General features: G+C 36.0%; 1 protein-coding gene across 1 annotated transcript; it reads left to right on the forward strand.

Annotated features, from left to right (window-relative positions):
* Positions 1 to 3301: 3301 nt before the first annotated feature.
* On the forward strand, positions 3302 to 21948 carry LOC137403599 (cytochrome P450 3A8-like). The gene is made up of 13 exons (XM_068089564.1): positions 3302 to 3443; positions 3746 to 3845; positions 4661 to 4716; positions 6908 to 7124; positions 7865 to 7947; positions 10987 to 11153; positions 12317 to 12456; positions 13928 to 14039; positions 16213 to 16337; positions 16657 to 16778; positions 18586 to 18723; positions 19677 to 19845; positions 21539 to 21948. Exons 1-13 carry the CDS (start codon positions 3379 to 3381, stop codon positions 21614 to 21616), a joined length of 1572 nt encoding a protein of 523 aa, XP_067945665.1. The 5' UTR covers positions 3302 to 3378; the 3' UTR covers positions 21617 to 21948.
* The last annotated feature ends 668 nt before the right edge of the window (positions 21949 to 22616 follow it).

Consider the following 22616-nt stretch of genomic DNA (forward strand, 5'->3'; position numbering starts at 1 on the left):
TGAGAGTCACATGATCTTTGATTCAAAACACTTCCCTATGTTTAATGGCTGGCCTATATCCACTTGTAGCCACGCAACGCCAAGTTTGCCATAATAAATTTCCTACATAAATTCCTGGAATTGTTAGAATCATTCGAGCGCTTTGAAAAATCAGTGGCTAAAAAGGTTCTGTAATGCAATGACCTTGCCTGTTGGTTGAATATGGTGATGCAGAACAAATGATGCATTCCTGGAATGCTGTTGTGCTAGTGCCGATCAGCCAACCTAACAACTTATAAATGAGGGTAAATAATAATCGATAATATTGCTTTGTTAGCCTCACATACTGAGCAGCATATTCAGTGCACTTTTTTAAAAACAATTTTAACATTTTGTATCTTCAAACAGTTCTGTAAATATATTTTAGGAGTTGTCATACCAACCCACTCTTTGAAGCTGATACACTGTTGATGCTAATGTTTCAGGTAGTAGCCTATAGCATTTAACGTCAAATGCAACAACCTCATAAACCAGTACAAGATAACAGCAATAGAACACCATATAATTAGACATTCTTGCAGCAAAATAGCAAAGGTTATATCCTGTAAATACCACAGCGAGGTACAAAAGGAACTTGAAGTTTTAGACTAGGTTTTAGAGGTTGTTAGTAATAGCTGCGGTAATCCATAGTCATCAGAACTTGTGCAATGTGCCGTGCTGCAGAAGTTGTTCAGTTCTAGACTTTTTCAGCTGCTATGTATTAGTGTTATGTGAAAACTTGTTAGACATCACAGTTTTGATTGCAAAACAAATAGGAATACTTTCGTATACCTAAAACAAATTTCAATAAATCCCACAAATAGCAGAAGTGAACTGATGTGGAAGTATTTATACATTGGCTGCGAGTTGTAGTTAACAGCTTGCTGACTTTTACTGCCTCCTTACAGCTTCTATAACTGCAACATCTTGTTAAAGTCAGGCTTTAGTGGTTCTCTACTGTGATGAGAAAGTTTGATATTATGTAATAGGCAGTCCAAGAGAATTATGAGGAACCTTTGTTCTGAATAATTAAAATGCTTTGCTCAATGTTGAAACGCTTGTTTGCTGCTGAAATGCTGAGTGAATTTATCTCAAGTAGATAGATGATTATTACAGTATAATGGTTGTCTTTAATCTGAATGCAGTGATTTGCCCTTGATTCAACATAACGCCATGGAAGGACCATATAACTGAAAAACATAATGTGAACTCTTTTTGTAATGATGGATAATAATAATTAGAATAACAATAGTTAATAATGGTTTAGGTAAAAAAACTAAGGTAAACTGCAGTACATTGTAAAACCAGTGCAGTTCTATTGCTTGATAGCTTTGCGTGTACTTTCACCTGTAGCCGCTTCCACAAATATCACATCTGAAAATTATCACCACTAAAGCAGAAAAAAATGACTATGTATCTTTGTGACAACGTAAAAAAACTTGTTTTAGCGGTCTGGAAAACATATATTACATTTATCTATTTAAATTTAGAGCATTATTTTTTAGCGGTTGAAACGTCAATTTTTTCACATACCATATGTAGAATACTGATTGACTGGAGAAAAAACATATCACTGCGCTAGTTGTGGCAGACCAGTGCTGTTAGCACGGCACTGCATAACAGCTGTGTTGACATGGTACAGCATAGGCCTAACAGTTATTTCATCAGAGTGCTGTATACCGGTTATGTTAGCCAGGTACTGCATACCAGTTATGCTAGCAAGATGCTGTGGGTCATGTTGCACGACCTGCTCAGATGAAAAAATCGATTGCATGATTGTTAAAGATTGCTAAGTCCAGGCTTGAGGTTATTATGATTGGCTTGAAAGGAGTTTGTTGTATAAAACTTCTTTACCAGCCTGTGCATGTGATCTAATCTTCTCTCACAACTGTTGTATAGATTATATGATCACGGCGCAGATATGACAGTAGCATGCCGAGCATTTTGTAAAATCATGAGGCCCTACAGTAAAAACATTACTTACATTACTGTAAGAATATACAGTCATTTGACATGCTTGCGCACAACCACCAATGAAGGTCAAGGAAAAATACAAAATGTTGTCGTTACTCCATTATTTAGGAACAATGATCTGATCAACAAGTTTGTTTCTGCAAAAATTTGTGTTTTCAGTGGCTTTGAAGAACAGTGTTAAGATAGTTAAGTTAGAATAATTATTATTGATCTTTATTGTGGTAAACTATCGTCGAGACGAGGGACAGATTAGAGAGAAAAGACGACCCCGAGGCGACTGATGCCACAACCGGACCGAGCTTCGACACGGTAGATGACACAGCCCTCAGTAACACGTCCGGTCGGCCGAGGATTGGTTGCCAAGTCGACCTTGCTAACGAGTGGTGGGGCCAAGCCACCACCAAGAGCTAAAATAAAACGGCGCAGAAGTAACCAATGGCCAAGCAACTAACAGTCTCTCACCATGCAGTTTAATGCGTATTCATTGCATCTTGATCTGTACTCTTATACATATATTTACTGCGGGATGCACATTCATTGCCTTGCACCTGAGTGGTTTATTTCTTTGTGGGGCAAATAGAGCAACTTGGTCAGCTCCTTTACAGTATCAATTATTGATATTAATTATTAATTTTTGGCCGGTTTAACTCTTCAGGTGCAAATTTTGAAAGGTTTCAAGATTCTTGTGTGCCAATGTCTACCAATGCAAGCAATATTGTAATACTATTGCATCATCTCAAAATCACTAGTGTGTAATATAAATTTGTACTTTCAGTTTGTTGTGATAAAAATGATTTGAATGTTAAAAAGGTAAAACATGAAAACTTTATTTATGTGCATATGTCACTCTATACACATATATGAAGTATTATATACACGGCAGCTAAATCCTGTAGCCAACAGCATTTCAAAAGTAACTTAAAAAAGAGGGCAGACCAAGGAAAACAAACCTATAATCGGTTTTGACAAAGCGAAGTTATTATTGTATAAAAATGGTTAAAGTTCTTAAATTCCATCTCCTTTAAAATGCAAAGCAAGATAACAGTCTTCCTTTAAGTGACCAGGCTAAAACTTCCAAAAACTTTCGTGTAATGCTTGAAGATTTCACAAAACCCTTCAAACTTTAATTGCAGTTTGTTGAATCGAGCTAATATTGATTGCAAACCGATTACTTGTCATTTCTGTGGTGGCCTAGCCAGTTCATCAGAATAAATAAGAAAGCGCGTGATTGGTCGATTATTGTTCTGTATCACTTATCACGAAACGCATGTGACAAATGCAAACCTCGTAAATTTATCAGTCACGCTTGTGAAGTGTATAAAAGTGTTGACAGGTCACAAGTGCACTACTCTCACCAGCTTCTACCAAGCACTTGCTGAAAGTACGATGCTTGGATTAGACATGCCCATCTGGGGCTGGCTTCTTATTGTAGCCCTGATTCTGTTCTACTGGTAAGTATTAACCATACTTTATTCTTTTGTGTCTGTTGCTTGTTTATCTCATTTCTCACAGTTAAGGTCAGCAAATGCTAACTGAAAGTTGTACCTTTATTCCCTTATCATCTACTTTACAACAGTTAGCAAAGGGTTGACTTGTAGTAAAGCAGAGCGAAGCTGACAGCTTTAAAGCGGGTTTATCCAATCCAGTATCGAACTTAGCAATCATGTGATGTAAAGCTTTTTGAAGTTTTGTTATATGGCTTTTATCTTGATAACACAGTTCTCTTTGCAATTTGTCTGTTTTTTTTAAACAGGCATGGCACATCTACGTATGGATTTTTTAAGAAGTTGGGAATTCCTTTTGAGATGCCAATGCTGCCATACCTAGGAAACATTGGCAGCACATTCACTAAGGTAAGAAGCAGTGATTATCTTTTGTTTTACAAGATCACAGGTTGATCTGTGTCTAATTATGAGCAAATGCTTCTAACAAGCCATTTTTTGGAATCAACTCCCTAAGTCTATTAAAGGCATAGAGAAGATGGCCAGTTTCAAGAGAGAACTCAGATTGTATCTTTTGACATGATGACAAGCCCAACGCCACGACTAGCTATGCTATTGCATATTATGGGCTTCATCACTCTTTCAGCTTTTTTCTTTTGCTTAACTAATTTTGTTGATGAAAATAAATCACAAATCATAAAGCTTTTGATACGGCAGGTCATTGAATTAGCAGCAATTGTATGATGTAAATATCTATGAGCAATATTAAAAGCTAATTAAATGGCCACATAGAGTAGTTTGTAAGGCTTGTTTTGCTGATTTAAGAGAACCTTTAGTGTTTAGCACTTCTCAACTGAGCTATTCTCACATTTTCTAGTGCAGGTTTAAGCATCAGCCTGCTTTTGGTTTCAAGTGAGCAGCAATTGCCATTGCTGTCATTCGGAGAAAATGCATATTACTAACAATATTATTCAACTTTTCTAATGAGAGTCTTTAGGATTTAAGCATCTTTTTGACAAAAATAAGCTGGTCACACTACATGTTAAAATGCACCATTATTCAAGTGTTGCATTGCTATGAATTTCTTGCAAAACAACAACGTTATCTGTTTAACACATCTTTAATATATTTTCGTGAAAGTTAAAGCCATTTTCAGAGTGGTTATTAGGAATTTTGTGCAGTCTCACGCGCGAGTGAGCAAGTGGCTGATTTATGGTTTCTTGTAGTCAATTGCTGAGGATGAGTTAGATGTACTCAAGCGAGTCCCTGGAAAAGTCATCGGGCAAGTCAATATATGTCAGTCTGTATACCAGTAAGACGCTTACTGTGCACTCAAACAACGCTTACTGTGTACCCACACGATGCTTATTCATTCATACACGATGTTCCTATCAAGCCTCGCTAGTACTGGTAGCCCTATGAATTGCAAAACACCTCTTGAATGCATATTGGAGTAATCTAGATAAAATCTGTTATCAAAGCACCCCTTGCCATCAAACTATAATGCACATATTTAAGTACAGTCTTTTACAATCTAAGGCCATTGATAGAATGCCAGCTTGATTGTTTTTTGCAGTTGAGCTTGGTTATCTAGTGCAACATAAACTTTTTTTAAACTGGATGTCATAAATACTATAATCTTTAAGCAACTACCAAATGTTAGAATAGCCCACCAATCTGGTAGTATCTACCAAATATGAAGATAGCCACCCAATATAGGAATTTCATTGTACTTGTGGTCTCATTCAATTTCTATTTGTCCTAGATAGGGGACCCATAACCCATTTTTTATCTTCCAAGTTTTAATGATTTCCTTGCCTGGCGCAAGGTCTTGAGATTCTATCTTACCTAGATTACACAGCCAATGAGTTGGTAGCTTCTCTTAGCTGACTTTGCCATCTTCTTGGAATAGAAATCGCCTGACACTACAGTATATAGGCTAGCCAGATCTAATTGTTAAAAATTAGTCTAGCCATGGGAGGATTTAAATAAGCAAGCATGAGCTAGTGACATACATATACTATATTATATAATACTATATTATATAACAGGCAATACAGCAGCTGTCAAAGTTGAGTGGCGTGGCTGCCCTCACACGCAATAACGGCTGTATGTGAATATACTAAGATAAGACATATTATATCAGTATTTCATTCACTTCCTAAAGTCTGTCGTTACTAGAGTTTATTGATAATAGCAGACAGCTTCAACTCATGTGTTCAGTATTTGTTACTGACCAACCCTAAAACCTGGTACACACTATCACCGCATGTCGGTGTTGATCATAAAATACTTTGGTGATCGTCTGTGAGAACAATATTCACACCATCACAAACCAATTTGCGTTTATTTTAGCAAATAGTATGTGGCATACCATTCTAATTATACAACACGGATAGGGTCATGCAAATGACAAAATACTAGTCCTGCAGCAAACGCCATGAAAGAAATTATAGGCAAAGCAGTTTGCGACAGCCTATCACAATTGCCGAAGCGATGCACATTGCGAATGCTGTCATGGATGCTTGGAAAACTAACTGGAAAGTTTAACAGCTGCAAACTTTCCCAAAGTATCCGTTTTGCCTACAAATTGCCTTCGGTTTACGATGCACATAATTGATGAATACTTGCTGAGAGAAAAACTCCGACATACGATGACATGTTGTGAACTAGCCCTTTCGCTCTTAAGTTAATAATACTCACCATTCACCAACAAGCAAATGTATACATCATCTGCTTTTCTGGCTAACATTTGGGATGAAACCATAAACATGTCTGAAAAAAAAACTGGGCCAATGCATGACTGTATCGTGTTTTTTATTTTAGAGCTTCTGATAACTTATTTATTTAGGAGAATGATAAATATTGCTACCTGTTTATCCGAAATGCTTATATACCACTTACCAAGCAAATGCTATGCTGTTAAAACTGAAGATGGCCATACTATGTGATATTTGGCAATACCTTTAAAGCCTGGTTCCCATATCGATTGCGAGACTTCGGCGGCAGCACACGCAGCAAAACGCTTGCGACGCTAGGCTCGGTGGGATCTGTTCACATAAAAGCCACATTGTTAATAATATCGTAAACATAATTGCGTAAATCAAATAAAATTTTCATTCGCCATGCCGTTCTTATAATGGTGACCTTTTCCCGTACAGTGCATTTTGGGAAGGTTTTGCCTGCGGCCATTTGCGAAATTTGAAAAGCCTTAAACTATTGCGATGCCGCCGGCAACTACCGGCGGTACCCGGCGCATATGTTCCCATTTCATCGCTAATAGCCTGCGTGCTGTCGCCAGTGCTTTGCGACGTATTTGGGAACCAAGCTTTAAGGCCTTTGTGACTTTGTCAACCTGTAATCTAGACACAATAAAAACTCATTAAAATTTTATGATAGCTTCCATTTAGAAATTCACCTGTATAATGAAGTTATGTTAGCAACCTAAAACTTTACAAACTATTGTGTTGTAGGCGGTTTGTTGGCCGAACACCGACGATTCTCATAGCAGACGCTTCCATATTCAAACAGATTATGGTACAGCACTTCTCTAAGTTTAGGAACCGCCGTTCTCCATTTGCCGGCGAAGAGACCATCTTCACGATGAATATTGGAACCACGGCGGGTGATCATTGGAAGCATGTCAGGTCTATACTGGTACCAACCTTCAGCTCTGGCAAACTTAAACAGGTGGTCTATCTGCTATACATTTGAGTTAAAAGATATTTTGAGGTGTTCTGGTTGGGTGAACTTTGGTTCCTGCAGGATATCACAAAGTTACGCAGCAGATGATATATTTACAAATAGAAGTGGTACTTATCATGATTTTTATTAGATTCTCTCTACACATAGAGTTTGATTTTCAAAATGGTTAATGACTGTAGGCTCTTACTGGACCTGACCGTGTTTCATCAAATGAACAATATAATAGCGTTAATTAGAAACATCTAGATATATATAAAACTGAATCACACTAATTCCTTTATGATCACATGTGAAATATGTCAAATGTGCAATCCGACCTTCTGCTCATCATTATGCACCTGTGCAAACTTTAAGACAGTATATACAGTATAAGTTTTATACAGTATAAATACTTAAACGTTCATGGTATACTATACAGTAAAGCCATACTGTTTATTTGCCATACAGTGATACTGTTGTGTGCCCAATAAATGTAATGGTGCTGGACTGTACATATTTAATAATGTTTCACTGTACATATTGTAATGCAGCTAAGTTATACCGTATATATGGTCATGCTGTAATGATATACTAATGAAATGTTGACAGAACTTTTCTTGGCGGAACCATTACACCAGGCACCGATACATGAGCGCCTGTTCAGTGATTTATGTGAATATTCGTCATGCTTTGTCCATGACATCATTGATAAATTGTTGACAAGCTCACTGATTTATTTATTTTAGATGTTCCCGGTGATAGAAAATTGTGCGGATAAGCTTGTTCGCCATTTGAAGGCTACAGAAGGTGCTCCTTTTGTCATCAAAGAGTTAGTTTCTAATATATGTTTCTGGAGCCAGAGATAATTGAGGGCACTTGTCGTAATTGTAAAAGCTTTCACTTTTAATGGCTGCCTTTGTAACTCTCATTTTATTTTATACCCTTAGAAACCTTATAGCCTTGTCATTCTTTAATAGCCTTCTTGAGTCAGACCTCTAGCTTTTGTCTTATTACCCTGAAGTGTCTGATAGTAGCCTTACAAAGTCTCGTACCATACTACAGCCTTACGGACTATGGCTTCTTTCTGTAGCGTTACAAACCTTGACCTTCTTTGGTAGTTTTATAGTGTCAGGTGGTCTATTATAGGCTTGGGACCTCCATCTTCGTACAGCTTCTTGTTGTCTTCAAGATGTCTTGCATGATTTACTTGAAACTTTAAGTGCCGCTTTGGTGGCCTAGAATGCCTGACATGCAAACAACAGGCTGGGGTTTAATTCCCAAATAAAGGGTCACCGATGGGTCAGGATCGACGGGTTAGGATCGGCATACAATCTCAAATTACTCTCTTTAACTGGCATGTCTCCACTTATCGAGGTTTCCTTGCTACTGGGCTCAGACTTGTCCAACCAAGCTCACAGAGCCGATGTTTGTGCAACAATACTCTTGAAAAATGTGCACAGCCTCTTCTTGCAGTAAGCTAAAGGCTGGTTCACCCTATCTCGCCGTATCCCGGCATTGATGCCGCAATATTTCAGTGATCATTGATAAAAACAATGTTCACACCATCACAAACCCACCCGCATTTGCATTAGCAAATACTTAGTGACGTACTGTTCTTCTTCTTTTTTCTTGAAGAAACCTCTGTATTTTTGTGTGCTTGAATCAAATACTAGCTCTGCAGCAACTACCATAAGCGGAAATAAATAAATCACGCTATCCGCAACCGAAATTTACTATCGCCGAAATGGTTTACATTTTAAAGGCATTCGCCGATGCTCAGTGAAATATCGGAAAAATTTGACAGCTGCAAACTTTTCTGACATATCCGCTTGACTTCGTTGCCACTATCGATTTACGGTTTGCATAATTGACGAGGAACGCCGAAAGGAAAATGCTGACATATGGCAATACAGAGTGAAACTCCCTTAGCAGCCATGATTGGTCTTCAAGGGTTTACTCACAAAAAGCCTTGATGTCTAACTTTAGTGCTGTCAGCTTTCAAAACCGTCTTTGTCATACATGCAGTAGTACGTTAGTCATCCATGTAGTGGCTTTTAGTTGTCCTTTCATAGACACCATTCTGAAGAACTCCGTTCCTCTGAGCGGCTGCAACTGAAAATGCACTATTTAAAGATGAGCTTGTACAAAACTAGTAAATTTTATTCAAAAATGCGGCATTTTCTATCATTTGTGATTTTTCTTATGTTTGAGGTGATCTGAGGATGTTACAAGACTAAAATCAACAAAACTTGTTCAAGTTGATCGTTAAAACTCTTATGAGGAAAATACATGCAAAAAATATTACTTGTTGCCATCGTTGCTGTACATGTAGTTGATATCGGCTATTGAGTTCAAGCTGTGGAGTTATGAGTCTCTATTATGTCGGCCTCTTGGCAATTATAGATGTCATAATGACACTTTTGTTGGATCGAAGATGGGTCAAGCTGGATCAAGTTTGCGGATTTTAATCTTAGAACATCCTGGCAGTCAGTTCACCTCAAACATCAAAAACAATCCCAAGTGATAGTAAAAACAGAAAAATATCTACTTTCTAATAAAATCTACTAACATTGCGTGCAAGCTCATCTTTAAGCTAAACTAAGGCATCAGAGTTTGTGGCAGCAGCTGCTTCTAGCTATAAGATGTGTTGAACGAGTAAGTGGAAGCGAGGCTTGTACTTAATCCTTATAATCAAAGCAGAAACCAAAGTAAAAGCATTTTATCGTTCCTCCTGTAGACAGTGTCTGAAGTGGAGAGAGATTCTTGGGGGTACTCTCTGTCATGCCAGGAGGGTAGTGTCCCAGACTCACCCTGCTCACCGCTCACAGGGTGAGTCTGGGACAGGCGCTGCACCCTCTCAGTAGAGGGGGTCCGGGGGTACTCCCCCGGAAATTTTTTTAGCATGAATGCCCCTAAATTATGCTGTTTTCCATAACTTAAAACCCTGTGTTGTGTTCAGTAAGAAATTAAAAGCGGGCTTAGTTGCACAACCTGTGTGCTCTATGACTATGGAGACTCCAGGTTGTGATGTGAGTGAGTCAAAAAACTCTATGGACAGTCCACACAAACCCCAGACACAAGACAGTCCCATCTCCAAGCCACCATGAATATTATTATATGATAAGCTTAGTCACTCACTATTTTTTAAATACAGACTCTAAATTCATGGCAGTCACTAATTTTTACTCACCTTTAAAGAAGTTATCTATTGGCCCATGCTGTTTCGTTATGAATTGAAAGAAACGAATAAACTAGTATAATAAGCAAGAATTTGTTCAAAACTACCATCAAAAACACAAAAGAAGAATTCAAGCAATGATTAATCTTAAGCTATTCGAGGATTCCACAGGGCGGCCGACACAGCGTCCCATCGATTGTGTCGATTGATAGAAAACTGATCGGTTCTTAGGTTTTTAGCAAAACAATCTAGTTGATGCGCTATAATAGCAAAGAACTGACTGAAGAAATTAAAGATCAGTAGCGTGATTCTCTCGTCCCGAAAACGTACACTGTTTTCGGTGTAATGAACTCGAGCTAATATAAGTTGGAGAAGAAAAGGAAAAAGCGTTGTGTGAATATTTCACTTCATTCCGGTTTTACCGCATTTAATAAGATATGAGCAACCTTATATGAGGGGTACGCGTCCTAGGGCGTACCCCCCCTAATTCTTCTTAGGGGTACGCCGTACCCCTACGTACCCCCCATTTCGAACACTGGTACAGGGTATTAGCTGCTTTAATCAGCAACCACCTGCAGCGTACATACTAGTCAGCAACATTGCTAATACTAACTTAAGCAATAAAACCTTTTGAATATTTTTGTTGTAATCAAGAGTTTACTAGTTTCATATAACTGGTCATCTTTGCAGCTACACATCTTCCTATACAATGGATGTCATCGCAAGCACTGCCTTTGGACTTGATATAGACGCTCGTGCTGGACACCCATTTGTGAAGCATGCCAACATTTTATTGGGAATGGACAATTCTGGGTTCTTGGACAAACTTCGAAAGTTTTTCGCAAGTGCAATTGTCTGTAAGCGGCATGTCTTTGTTTAATCTATAAATAGATTTATTCATTTGATTTTAACGAGTACATCAGCTTATACATTAGGCAAAGTCCACCTTTGTTGATGAGGTTTGCATTTTTGTTAGATTGTTTTAGATCTTGGATTGAAGGAGAAACATTCATTGTGGAGTGAAACTGGTCAAACAATGGTTTTTCTAATAAATGTCGTTAATATTTGTTAATTTGTAGGAGCATTCTACTACAATTTTAAATTGAAAGTTGCTCATTTGCATTATATTTTTAAAAAGCAAATCAAAAATATTTAGTTTAATTTTTAACAACAAAAATTAAAATCAAATGTGCTTCTGTAAGTCCAAAATCATTTAATTAAGTATGTATAAGTGTAAGGGGTTGAATGAAAAATAAGACCCAAAATTGCTACTAGCATCTGGTGACTTTAAAATGTATGTTCTATTGATTTATAAGATAATTAACTTTCGCTTGATGAAGAGTTTTGAATGAAAAATGTTCATCAAAGTGTTTAACACCCTAGTCACAGTTTATAGCAAAGCAAGAAAAAATTGTATTTTTTCTTAATAGATATTTGTTGAAGAGCAGTTCACGTCTTTATATTTGCAGTTCTTATATGACCTTGGTGATATATAAACGTGATACGAAATATTACATTATAGTGATACATAACGGGAAACAGATGAAGACCTCAACGGAAGAACGATCAATGTCACATTTTCTCAAAATACTAGGTTTATCTTCCATTAGATAGTTCTGGCCACAATGTTTAGTCTCTGTGACAAACTTTCAGCAAAAACAATCCAAGTCTAGGGATATACCTACTTACAATAAAATAGCTCTTTGCAAAACTGATAAAGTTCAAGTTTTTAAACTTTAAAATGGCTATATCTCCAGTCTGAGCAATTGTGACATTAATCGTTCTTCCGTTGAGGTCTTCAGATGCTTCCATTAATAAACTGTGGTCTATGACACAGTTTCACAGAGTGGTGGTCAACGTAGCCGTTAATGTACTTGTTGTTGTGTACTATTCAAAAATTAGTTCTGTATAGTTTACTTAATTACCTGGCTATTTAATGCAGCAGTCAGCAATTAAGTCTATATGGCTAGATCAGTTTGTTTATGTCTTTAGAAGATAGCCTCTGTTTCATTTGTTACAGTCACCCTTCCTCAATCAATGAGGGTTTGGTGCAGCCGATACCTCGGACTAGGATATGCTTCCATTTCAGCCAACAGTGTTCAGTACTTTGAAGATGTTGTAAATAAAATTGTGGCTGATCTGGAAAAGGACCCTTCAAGTGTGAGTGTAAAGTTACTTCATTAACTACCAGAATGAAACCTTAGATATCGGAGTACTCAAAGAGATGTGAGACATATACCTAACTTAGCTCAGGTGATGACAATGTAGCTGGTTCTTGTGAGTTCATGTGGGTTCTAGTGAGAGAAAGTCCTGCTCATCAGAAGGCTATTCAAAATTACTGCACAAATTCCATGTAGAAAATGCAGTTAACAGTCTATTGCATGGGATCGCTGGAGGTATTTGTACATAATGCTTTAACAGCATACTCCAGTTAAAAGTAAATGGTTCTTAGGGTAATTTTTGTTAGCAGTCACTATCGTTCGCTAATAATTATATATTTCTGAACCCAACGAAAGCCAACTTGAAACACTGAACTGAAGTTAAAAACCACAGTGTGAACTAAAAGCATGACGCCGTGCAACTAATAAAACAAACTAATCTGGTTTCACTCTAGCGCAAGGCATGACACAATGTTGTGGTCAATATCTAGGACAAACAACTTAAACGCAAAGCAGGTAGGTACATGAATATCAAATCAAGGATTACTAATTTTGTGTATTGTAACTAAGAGTTGTTCACACTTGCTTTATGTTGTCGTCAGATAAATCCCAATTTTTGTAGCTGTGGAGCCAATTCATGCTTAACCTTCATTAACTACCTCAAATAGCATAGAGGTAGTTATTGAAGGTTAAGCATAGACTTCTGGATGATTCCAAACCTGAAAGGCTAAAATTTCAAATACAGCGCTTATTATTAAGAAGAGCAGTCAATGCTAAATAATTTTTAATGAGAGGAAACTTTTGCCAGAGATCCATAGCGAAGAATACTAATTCGAGTCTTATGAAGCTACCCTTAGCTGCATTTTTCATCCTTAGTTAGTAATCAAATGTCTTCGCCACTACCCGTTGAGCTGACCCACTACTTTGGGTTTTCGGCTGATGTGTATGAGCTAGATCAGACATGAGTGGAGGTCACTCAGGGTCAGGTAAAGCACATAGCCATACAAAATCTCCATTCACCAAAATAGCCAAATTTATTCTTAGGGATGTTCAGAGAAGCTTAAAAAATGTACAACATCACGTAAATCATAGTTGACAATTAGCTGGCAGAGTGTCTGTCGGATATTGAGAATACAAGTTGGGAATTTAATAAGTTTTCAATTTTGACTTACTACTTGCCTAAAAAATTCATCCTGCTAGAACCTAGGCTAATAATTAAACCAAAATGAAATCTGGAAAGCTCTTGGCCTTGTTTAGTAAAATCAGGTAAACAGTGTATTGATTAAGGACTTAGTTTAGACGAGTCAGCAATTACTATATTTACCTATTTTAATTATTTTATTAATAGAGAACCGCCTGAGAATAATCTAGAAGAACAAATAAAAATAATCTTAATAAACGCTGCTCCACCAAATAATGGCAACTTAAACATGCAAGTTATTGGAATAAAGAAAAAGATGTTTGTCTTGTAGCAAGAAAAGAACTTGGTAGGCATCTCATCTGAGAAGGTCGTTGATCTGAAAAAAGTGGATGACTCAGAGATCAAAAGATGTGATGTGACAGGACTGACCTGGACCACTGCTGGTAGGTGTGACCTTTTAAACTCTTGAACTAAATTTTAAGTCTTCAACAGGACTTTGTTAAATTTACAAACAATTTTCATACAGAAAAATAGCAAATTACGAGTTGTTAAGAGTATTCAATGTACACCTTAGAAAATGTTGTATGTGTGGCTTGAAAGAGACTACAAAGGAAAACCTCAGTTGATGTTGACATTTTATCATCTCAGTAACTGCATCATTTATAACAATACTAGCGGAATGCCCGGCATTGAACGGGTATAAAAATCAGCTTATAGGCAGTGATAGCAATGCCACACATAAACTCAGCTTATAAACAATGCCACTTGTCATTAGCCTGGCACATTGTCATTGGCTAATTTTAAGGTTGACTAGCAACAAAATTCACATTACAGTTATTTGGTATCAAAAGGTTCACCACGTCTTACTCTGTTGTGTTGTAGGTGCAAATTATGTGGAAATGTGATTACAAGCTCTTAAAAGCTAAAAAACGAACAGTAAAAAAATGGTAGTATGTTAGAATCCCTTATTTTGATGACGTATTCAACTCATCACGGTTATTGTTTTGACATATGATGTTATCATGTGATGAGAAGAAAGGTCAATAAAAGGCCCCATATAAACGTCTCGTAGCAGTAGTTTATGACAAACACTTCGGGTTTTTCCGGAAAGTCCTTATCAAACATAGATGCTCACTACTTTACAGTTTTGTTTCAGCTTGGTCTAATCATTTAGTCATAATTTGATCATGTAATCCAATATTTTCCGTCAAATGGTGCGAACAATTTATGCAACATTTGTCGATTATCCCAGGTGACCAACAGGCTCCTCATGTTTATCAGAGAATGATAGAAACCCCTTCGAGCTAAGGTTAAAAAATTAAATTGATTATCAAGCTTGGTTTTGAGGTATCAGTGCTCAATGTGACAGCATTACAGCGATAATGAACTAGGCGGGTAAGGACAATAGACATGGTTTTATTGAATGTGTGAAGTATATTTCTGAAAATATTTCGCCGAATGAGGTTGTATGAAAGTGTGAAAGGAAACAAATTGTGTTCAGCTTCCCATTTTCAACCTACGGCCATTTTCATGATGGCTGCGATTAACGGTTCGTTTTGAGTTTTTAAAAACTTTAATCACATTTTCACTTATTTTGAACTTGTAACACCACAGAGTAAGACATGGTGAACTTTTTGATACCAAATATCTGTAACGTAAGTTTTGTTGCAAGTCAATCTTTAAGTAAGCTAGTTATCTGCGGCTCTTACTAATACATAGAGTGATGTTGCACCGTAACGGAGAGCGGTAGTGTATTTTCACCTGCATAACGACATTTATCGCCCAATGAATCTATCAATCTCACGTAGCTAAATGATAAAGCATTTGCCTGGCAAACGGGAGAATCTGTTATTAAATCTTCCGCAATACAGTTTGTTCATTCCAATATTTTAATAGCTATAACTTGAAAAACTGAACCACAGACTTTAAGATTTATATATATAATTACTGACAGCATTAACTAAAAATGTTTTTGAGATAGATAACCTAATACTATGTATTAGCTAGAGAGACAAAATGTAAATCAATTATAATTGATCAGGTCCCTCTTCTTTTAATCAGCTTCCTAATAAAGTCAAACTGACATGGAGTTAACAGGTAATGTTAAATAGGTTTGACCTATGCATATGCTAATGTTATGTTAAAATTGTGTGTAAAAGAGACAAAGATTGACCTGAAACAAATTAAATTAATCTATTTAGATCTACTTATACAATTTTTTAGTTTTTTAATAATAAATCACAAAGTACACCTGAAGAGCAAAAAATATTTTAATTTGTTTGAATAAGGGAAGATGATTGGATTCAAACTCCGCAGTTAATAATAACAATGCAGTAACTGAGAGTTCATGCTGCTGTCTACAACCTAGTGAGTGCCTTTTGTATTATGACTCTATATCTTTCGTTAATTCACCATTCAGATGACTGAAGTGATATATTATCTTATCTTATTTTGCATACTTTGGTACATTGTGATTCTTAAATTGAAGAATCTCTGAAGAACATAACTCCAAGTCTATGTTGAAGTTTCAACTTGTACTCATACCAACTGCTTATCATCCATACTTACGGAGAAAATAACCAAGCAAAGATAAACATATCTGTTTTTGGTTGGCAGGTCTTACCCGTGGTGACTTTATAGCCAATTCCATTATGTTCATAATTGGTGGACACGAAGCCACTGCCACGTCCTTGCAGTTTTTCTTGTACATGATGACTCTCTACCCAGACATACAACAGCAGGTAGTCTATCCTCATGCCTTCACTTTCAAATACTTCATAATTAGAGATACTTTAATAGCTTGTTTTTGTAAGTTAAAGGAAAGTGAGCAAATAACCTTTGATTATTTTAAGTAGGATTTGTTCACTGTAAATCTGAAGAAATACCAATGATGAAAGCAGAGCTTGCACAAACTTTGTCAAATCAGTTCAACCTTAGCAGCCCATGACCTTTGGACATTGATAAAGATAGTGAATCACATTGGTGCCAGGGTACAAACATGAACTCAACTTCAAAAAATGAAGCCGATATTTGGTAAAGCATGCAACTCCTAATTTGTAGCTATATGAAGAAATACAGGAAGATGTTGGAGAGAAAAATGTGACCTATGAACAAATATTCAAATTGAATTTCTTAGACTGGTGTCTCTCAGAAACCCTTCGACTTTATCCTCCAGGTCTCAGGTAAATTTGTTGAGTGTATTTATTCTCTAAGCCCTATGTATTGTAGAAGAAGCAGCTAGTTTTTAAAGCTGCAAATAAATGAGTCAATATTCAGGCAGTTTTTACTAAAATTATGGCTGAGTTCATAATTAAAAACCATTCTTATTTTCTATAAAGAAAAAGCTGTTAAACAAAATCAGCCAAGCTGCAGTTTCAACTTGATCAATTTCCAGAAACAGTAGACGCTCCTAAAACATATAAATCCTATAACGTAAACCTCACATAACGTAAAAAGTTATGTAAAGTATATTGCTTCATACTGCATAAAAAATTCTGACTAATGTAAAGTGTGAAGTCAAGGGATGTTCTCAAAGTAGATTTGAATAATGCGCATCTCATAGTTAGTCTTAAAATGATCACTTTCTCTATTGCCAAACTTATTGGAGAAAAATGACGCATAGGAATATATTTATTATACATGCTAACATCACGCAGTCTCGTTCGCCGTGAGAAATTGTCAGATGTGTCAATAAAGCACAAGTAATAAGTATGTGTACAGTTATTCGGTGTCGCTATTGAAGCGTCAATATACCGATCTTGATGTCACGATTTGAACTATTGTGGAAAGCTAGCTTTTATCAAAAACCTTGAACCTTTTTAATGGATTAACTGACAAACAGACAAACACCACACTTATTATAGTGATTCTGCCTTTTTGTTTTATTTTATTTTAGACCTATTTAATGTTGGTATTGTTTTTCTTTTGAAAAACAGACCTTGATGTCTGAAACTAAATAAAAAATTGCAGTAAATAGACAGTGAAATTGTGCGTTTTCTATAACTCGTTGTAAAGTTATCGCAACCGTGAACCATTAACTGAGTGAAAGTGATAAGAAAAAGGAGAAAATGTTTCAATACAAACCAACAGTACTACAGTTATTGTACACTCATTAAATTAACAAGTTAAGGCTAGTCTTTTTTTTTGAAGGACCAAAGTGGTGAGTTTGAAAAGATCTTAGAATGGATTAGGCAATTTATATGTATTCCACTGTTCGCATAATGTAAAATCCCTATAACATAAATGTTTCTGGCATGAATAGTTTACATTGTAGGAGCGACTACTGAAATGGTTTAGTCACAACTAACCAGAGAAAATTGACTGTAGTTCAATTTTTTTCAGACAAAACAAGCTAGCCTGCACACAAAAAACAATAATAATGATGAACCCGTTTGAGTGTCTCGGCAATCAGCAGTGTAGATCGATTGATGTGCTCATTTGGGAAGTAAATTGACAGTCAGAAATAACCAGTCGAAAACGAATAACAGATTATCTGCTAGTACAAGATTGTAGGACACATTTATTCTCCTAATCTCAGTTAAGATTGCGAGCTGGTACGTATTTTGGGTACGTATGTAACTTTTAAAAAACTGCATCTCTAAAACGTGGTTCCCATATTGGCTATGAGACACTGGCGATAATCTCACTCAGCAAAACACTTGCGGCGCTAGGCAGCTTATGTTCACATAAAACTGCATCGCAGATTATTTCATAAAGATTTCGCACGCCATGCTGCTTCGGAAGTGCTAATCTTCACCTTTACAGTGCATTTTGGAAAGGTTTTAGCATGCAGACCTTTGCAATAGTTGAACAGCGCTGAACGCTTGCGTTGAACACCGACAACTACCGGCGGTACTCGGCACATAGGTTCCCACATCATCACCAATAGCCCTGCGCTCCTGCCACCAGTGGTTGCAGCATATATGGGAACCAGGCTTTAAATATTGTCTTTATTTCATTGCTATAAATTTTTGTAAATCTGTATTGAAGGATAGACAGAGTTGCCAGTGAAGATGTTACAATCGATGAACTAACAATCCCTAAAGGAATGCAAGTGTTTGGGCTATTTTATGCAATGAATCATGACCCTGACATTTGGCCTGATCCTTATAAATTTGATCCTACAAGGTTCGTATATAAGATTTAACGATTTGATGATATGATTTAACGATATTGAGGAGTATGTTGAAAGTCGATTCCAGCAGGAATAACAACGTAAGGTTTTAGAGAGGGAAAGAACGATAACTAATTGAAGAATTAGTCGGCTGTAGTAGGATTATACTAGCTTGTCGCAAGATAATGATGACTAACCCTGAATAGTTTTCAAGCGCTAAGAATTTTAGCTTCATAAAAAGTGTTAAACTTTTTTTCTTTTCAGTATATTCATTATTCTTATTTTAATATAAATAAACAATCTAATGAAAAAGGTTACCAAGAGGCTGCATATAATCCAATGTTTAAGGCAGCGGATGCAAAAGCAATGATATAGCAATCAGCTGCCAATGAAACAAATGAATGTCCTTTACTACTTAACTAAAACATGAGTTATATTAAAATCATTTGCATCTTTGTTCATAGGTCGCATTTTTTTCTCCAACACATTCCTGTATTTCTACATATTGCTACAAATTAAGAGTTATATGTTTCACTGAATATCAACATGGCTTTACTTTTCAAAGTTAAGTTCTAAGTATGTACCGTTTCACAGATGTTTCTTAGTATTGTTATCAATGTCAATAAGTCATCAAATGCTAAGCTTAAAATGATTTAAATAATTAGGTTTGTGCAAGACTTGCATGAATAGATAGTTTTTTAATGACTCATTTTTTATTATAGATGTAAAAGACACTTACACGCTTCACTGGCAGAGGGTTGCTAGGATTTATATCATGCACAGTTGTCTATTTAGAATGTGTATACTTGAGAGAAACTCGCTACAGTTGTGTTAATATGCTTTAAGACAGATGTTAAGTTTTACACTAATTGTCTGCTGTCTTCATTGGCATCAGTATTAGTTGTGGTTTTTTAGTATTTTGAAATTTCATAAGACTGCAATATACAATGTTGCTGTTGCTGGATAGGTTTGATCCTGAGAATCTGACTGAAGCCCAAAGCAATTTTAATAACCCGTTTGGAGGTGGTCCGAGGAGCTGCATAGCCATGAGATTAGCCTTGCTTGAGGTCAAGCTAGTTTTAGTACGACTCCTCCAGATATTCAAGTTTGAAAAATGTGGGGAAACAACTCTGCAGGTAGGCATGAAAAATATTTACATCAATATTGCATCCTTTTTTAATCAAAGGGAGCAAAAGACAGTGTTTTTTTCACAAAATTGAATTGGATCATTTGTAGTGCTATTACAACTAAACAATATGGTAGCAAAAGTTAGTAACTACTTCTGACTATAGATAGTTTCTAGCAACAATGGAAACCACACATACTAAAAGTAACAGATTTTGCTGTAAAAAAGTAAGGCAAGTTTAAAAAGTTAAAAGTTTTACCACTGCAAACTGTATGGTTTAACCAAAAAGCTGCATGTTATCTCTAAGGACTGTTTTTTGTTAAGAAAATCTGCTTCATCGACGAACAACATATTATTTGTGTGTCAGCATATTCTAAAACTTGAAGTAAGCTAAAATGATTCTGAGCAACTCTCATCAAATTCTTAATAAATTTAAAGTCTAAAGTCTAAAGTAAATTTAGTTTTATTTCTATTAAAAGTTTTCAATATGTAATTTTTACAGCCTTTTTAGCAAAAATAATGATTGATCTTCTTGGCTAGTTTTTAAGCCATTTGATCAATCTTTGTTGAAAAAATTAATAGTTACAGAGACGGTTTGATATAACCTTTCAATGATCTTCATAGCTTTAAGCTTTTAGATTGAACCTAAGTCATCTAAAATTGCTCACAGGTTGTCGCAGTTTTAAATATGATGATAACCTGTTGATTAGTTTTGATACAAAAAACAACTAAAGATCTCGTGAAAGTGTTTCGAACGAAGACTACCATGGCTAAGCATTAGAGTTATAAATTTGAGTATCAAAATAATATGGCAAAAGTTTATAAATAAGGGTCTGTAATTGACTAAAAGTATTTCTTTGGAGGTCTATTACAAGTCTAAATAGCATATTATAAACAACGCAAAAAATAGAGATGATATTTATGGTTCATTTATGAAAGTTGTTTTCTCGGAACCTTCAGTAAAGAAATTACCAAAACAGACATTTTAGGGCAGTTTGAATTTTGAAATCGTTGCTGATTTGCATGGTGAAAGGCAGTTGTTGACAAAATTTGTTAATACTAACTAGTATATTAAGGAAGACCACTCTTATCATATTGATTAAACTGGTTCACAAAGAAAACCTCCTTGTTGGTCGGTTAATGTTGAGTTCTCTTAAAAATTGTTGTCTGGCTCGATGGAAATGTTTATGCCCTTTGATCGTATCAAAATGTGCTATGATGTAACCAATCTATACATATTTTTGCTGCTTTTAGCAGTAATATCGTTAAGAGTTACTGCTGTAACCACACTTAAAATATTTGCAATCTTATTATTCTTCTCTTTTTTATTGAATTATCATCTAAACAACATGAATTATGTAAACTCTCATAAACCAGTAAACACAAGGCATTGTTTTTCATTACTATTTGTTCAGTTATCTATGTATGACATATTTCATTTTTGTATAGTTTTCTGACAAAATCTGGTGTCATTCGTTGGTGAACACCAACAGCTGTATAAGACAAGAGATGAAAGATTTGCTTAAAACCTTGCGAAAAATGAGTATTTCATGCTATTATTAACCTTTGACTTCAACTGTCTACCAAAAAGACTTTTTCAGATACCAACTGGAATGCCCATTTTACAGCTTTAAACACATGCAACCCTAATAAAATATATAACGGAATGTGATGGAGCTCAATTATCTATCTTAATTTTACAGGAAGAACTCAAGTTTGAGAAGTTTAATATCTTCTTGCTAACAGAGAAACCTTTAAAGATATCTGCAGTGCCTCGATAACCTTCCTCTATCTGGAGTTGGTTATTGTGCCGACCACAACAATTCCATGCAAAATGTTTGCACTTTTGTAGAGTATCATCCAACATATGAAATGTGGCCATACTGTCTAGTGATAAAGAAATCATATCAGAACTGTATCTGAGCACATCTCTCCTAAGTTAGAGGTGTGAGAATTTATGAACGACAAAGCCTATCTGTATTGTTCCTTTATGTGATGTTTTGGTCCACATTTATTAGTGAGAATTAAGTTTTCATCAGTTTTTTTGTACTCTGTACAATTTATGTCGTATGCAAGTATAATAAGATAAACAAATATACTGCTAAATAGATAAGTTTTCAAGAACCAGACCTAGAGACTCAACTGTTAATAGCTCTACAGGAGGGAAACACCGGAGTTAGAAATCAAGTTGAAGCTGAGCACCAGGAAAGGCCTTTGCTACCGGCACCGGCACCAGGTGCTGAGCACCTTTGCTAAGCACCGCAATGCAAAATTAAGTGAAGGAGAATTATGTATTTTCAGCAGCATGAGGGAATTTCAGAGAACGCAAAAACATATCTAAGAACATCTTTCTAAAAGCATTTATTATTAATAAAGAGTGTATAGTAAGCGCTGTTTAGCCATAGGTATATCCATACGTTTGGAGTTATGTTTTTCAGGCCTTTTTGAATGATTTGCCATCAACACTATCATTGCTCCATCAACTTGAGAGTGACTGGCAGACAAGTGCCATGGAAATATTTCAAGCATTCACACAACACTTATTTTACCCATCCAATAAGTGTTTTGTCATCCTAGCCAGCAAATTTTACCTGTAGCGACAGGCGCTAGGCTTTTAGTTTAGTTGTCTGCGCTGGTGTTTGTGAGTTTAAAACTAATTTTCAGGCATTCTTTTTTATTAAACTAATGCTTTAAGTAACGCCTTGTGGATTATGTTTTGTTATGTTGTCTTTTTTGTACATTTGATTGACTAATCATGATGATTTGATGTTTCAGTTTTAA

This window comes from Watersipora subatra, chromosome 9 (assembly GCF_963576615.1).
Source record: "Watersipora subatra chromosome 9, tzWatSuba1.1, whole genome shotgun sequence".
Taxonomy (NCBI): domain Eukaryota; kingdom Metazoa; phylum Bryozoa; class Gymnolaemata; order Cheilostomatida; family Watersiporidae; genus Watersipora; species Watersipora subatra.